General features: G+C 52.9%; 1 protein-coding gene across 1 annotated transcript in view; it reads right to left on the bottom strand.

Moving 5' to 3' along the window:
* PTPRJ (protein tyrosine phosphatase, receptor type, J) overlaps positions 1 to 2,791 on the bottom strand; it is a 59,468-nt gene that overhangs the window by 21,052 nt on the left and 35,625 nt on the right. Inside the window, exons 14-15 of the mRNA XM_010842427.1 lie at positions 2,447 to 2,657; positions 2,213 to 2,337 (exon numbers count right to left, since the gene is read on the bottom strand). Coding sequence (XP_010840729.1) covers positions 2,213 to 2,337; positions 2,447 to 2,657 — 336 coding nt within the window. The remainder of the gene's footprint in view (positions 1 to 2,212; positions 2,338 to 2,446; positions 2,658 to 2,791) is intronic.

Genomic DNA, 2,791 nt, shown 5'->3' with positions numbered 1-2,791 from the left:
TGTCTATGTTTCTGTGTGTGTGTGTCTGTGTGTGTGTGTGTTTGTGTGTGTATGTCTGTGTGGTGTGTGTGTCTGTGTGTGTGTGTGTGTGTGTGGTGTGTGTCTGTGTGTGTGTGGTGTGTGTGTGTGTGTGTGTGTGATGTGTGTGTCTGTGTGTGGTGTGTGTGTCTGTATGGTGTGTGTGTGTGTCAAAGGATAGGTAAATAGCTCTGGACATAAAACATGTGTGTGTGTCTGTGTGTGTGTGTGTGTGGTGTGTGTGTCTGTGTCTGTGTGTGTGTGGTGTGTGTGTCTGTGTGTGATGTGTGTGTCTGTGTGTGTGTGTGTTTGTGTGTGTATGTCTGTGTGGTGTGTGTGTCTGTGTGTGTGTGTGTGTGTGTGGTGTGTGTCTGTGTGTCTCTCTGTGTGTGTCTGTGTGTGTGTCTGTGTGTGTGTGTCTGTGGTGTGTGTGTGTGTGGTGTGTGTATCTATGTGTGTGTCTGTGTGTATGTATGTGGTGTGTATGTCTGTGTCTGTGTCTGTGTGTCTGTGCGTGTGTGTGGTGTGTGTCTGTGTCTGTGTCTGTGTCTGTGTGTGTGTCTCTGTTTCTGTGTCTGTCTGTGTGATGTGTGTGTGTGTATCTGTGTGTGGTATGTGTGTGTGTGTGATATGTCTGTGTGTAGTGTGTGTGTCTGTGTGTGTGTGTCTGTGGGTGTTTGTGTGTGGTATGTGTCTGTGTCTCTGTGTATGTGTTTGTGTATGTGTATCTGTGTGTGGTGTGTGTCTGTGTGTGTGTCTGTGTGTGTCTGTATGTGTGTCTGTGTGGCGTGTGTGTGTCTGTGCCTTTGTCTGTGTGTGTGTGTGTCTCTGTTTCTGTGTCTCTGCACGTGTGCGTGTGTTTGTGTGTGTGCGGCAGAGGGCAAGTAGGCAGCTCTGGGCATAACCTAGCCTAGGCGTCTGGGAGTGGTCCTGGGGTCCTAGCTGCAAACTGCGGCAGCTGAGCTACTTTTGGGTGACTTTTGGGCTGTCCTCACCCACCGCTTCCTTTCCTCACAGGGAAGTGTGTAAGCCCCCCAGAGTACAAGATACAAAGCGGGCAGAAACACTCTTGGTGAGGTCGGAGTCGGGCAGGAGCCCCCGGGGAATGGGCCGTGGGGCGGAGCAACCGCAGTTTGAAAATTCCTGGACACGCCGTTCCCCCGTTGACTTTTTGACACTAACGCCCACACGCCCGGTGACATAAAACCCGTGTGCTTGCTGGGGAGGCTTTGGGGATCCCTGAACTTGGCTCCTGGGCTTCTTTGCTGAAGCCAACGGCTACCAAGTACAGACAAAGAACAAACTGGCTGGTCAGTCGGTCTCTGGCCTGAGCGGAGGGGATGCACCCTGCCCCCTGGAGTCCTTGAAGCTCCTAAATCACTTCGCTCTGTGATAAAGGACAGGAGCACTTGACAAGGAGTCCAAGCCCAGAATGTCAGGCCGGCCCCTAAAGGCACTGTGCAACCTGGGGCCAGTCACTGCCCCTCCCTGGGCCTTAACGCCCTCATTTCTAACGCGGGAATTGCACAGACAGAACAGACTTCTGGTTGCCAAAGGGCCGGCGGGCGGGGGGAGGAAAGGACTGAGAGTTTGGGGCTCGCAGAGGCAGACTATCATATACAGGGCGGATAACAACAAGGCCTGGTGTACATAGCAGAGGGAGCTGCATTCAACACCCTGTGATAAATACAGGAAAAGAACATAAACAAGAGTGTGTGTGTGTGGTCTGTGTGTGTGTCTGAATCACTCTGCCGTACTCCAGAGACTAACACAACATTGTACATCAACTATACTTCAATAAAATTTTTAAAAAATAAAACGAGGATCCGACAAGATGATTTCCATGGCTCCTTCTGATCCTAATAGTCAAGAGTTCCATGCGCTGAAAGGGGCACGTGTGTCCGGCACACGGTCACACAAACCACTACACTGAAGAGAAAGGAGCAAACAGTGTGCGCAGACTGGACGTGCGACGGGCCTTCGGAGGAGGGACGTGGCGGGCGGGGGCTGGGGGGACGCCAGAAGAGGAAGCTGAGCTGGGTCCTGATGGCCAAGTGACAGCTCAGCTTCTGCGAAAAGAGACCAGACTTTCCAAGCCTCCTGGGGACCCAGGGAGGGGTGCAGACGCCCGTCCTTCTGTGGACACTGGAAGCAAAGCCTCAGTGAGCTGCTAACAGCAGTCTTGCCCCTCTACCTGGGTCCTGCGGCAAGAAAACGGCCTCTGAACAGGGACTGAAGGACACGTAGCTCTCGTTCCCGTCTATGAGTCCCGCGTTGCGAGGGTTGAAGGCAATATTGGTGAAGCCGGCCACACAAGCCCTGTGGGGTGACAATGGAAAAAAGAGGTGACTGAGACCTGACGTCCCAGGCACAGAGAGCTCTGCACTCAGAGGCCCGGCCCCCAAGAGCAAGAACCATGAGGCATTACCGATAGGAGCCCAGGGGTTCCAGCTTCCCGTTGTAGTAGCCGTGCGTGATGGACTCATTGCCAACATCAACTTCGTATTTCAAGACTTCAGACAAGCCCTGAGCACGTCTCTTTGCTTCTGTCGTTATGAGGTATGTCACATAAGTATTCGAGGCCCCCCTTTTGAAGTCGCCATATGTGAATCTCAAAACATCTGCCGATGGCCGATGAACTAAGAAAGGCACACAGAAGGGAAGGCATAAGACAGGGAGAAAGGGATCGCACGTGGAGTGGGGAGGGAGGTCCAAAGTGCTGGTGTAAGACAGGCTCCAGGATGCCTTCTGCAGCACAGAGGGTGCAGCCAAT

Source organism: Bison bison, unplaced genomic scaffold (assembly GCF_000754665.1).
Source record: "Bison bison bison isolate TAMUID 2011002044 unplaced genomic scaffold, Bison_UMD1.0 scf7180017864178, whole genome shotgun sequence".
Classification (NCBI taxonomy): Eukaryota; Metazoa; Chordata; class Mammalia; order Artiodactyla; family Bovidae; genus Bison; species Bison bison.
This window is presented reverse-complemented; position numbering and strand designations above follow the sequence as displayed.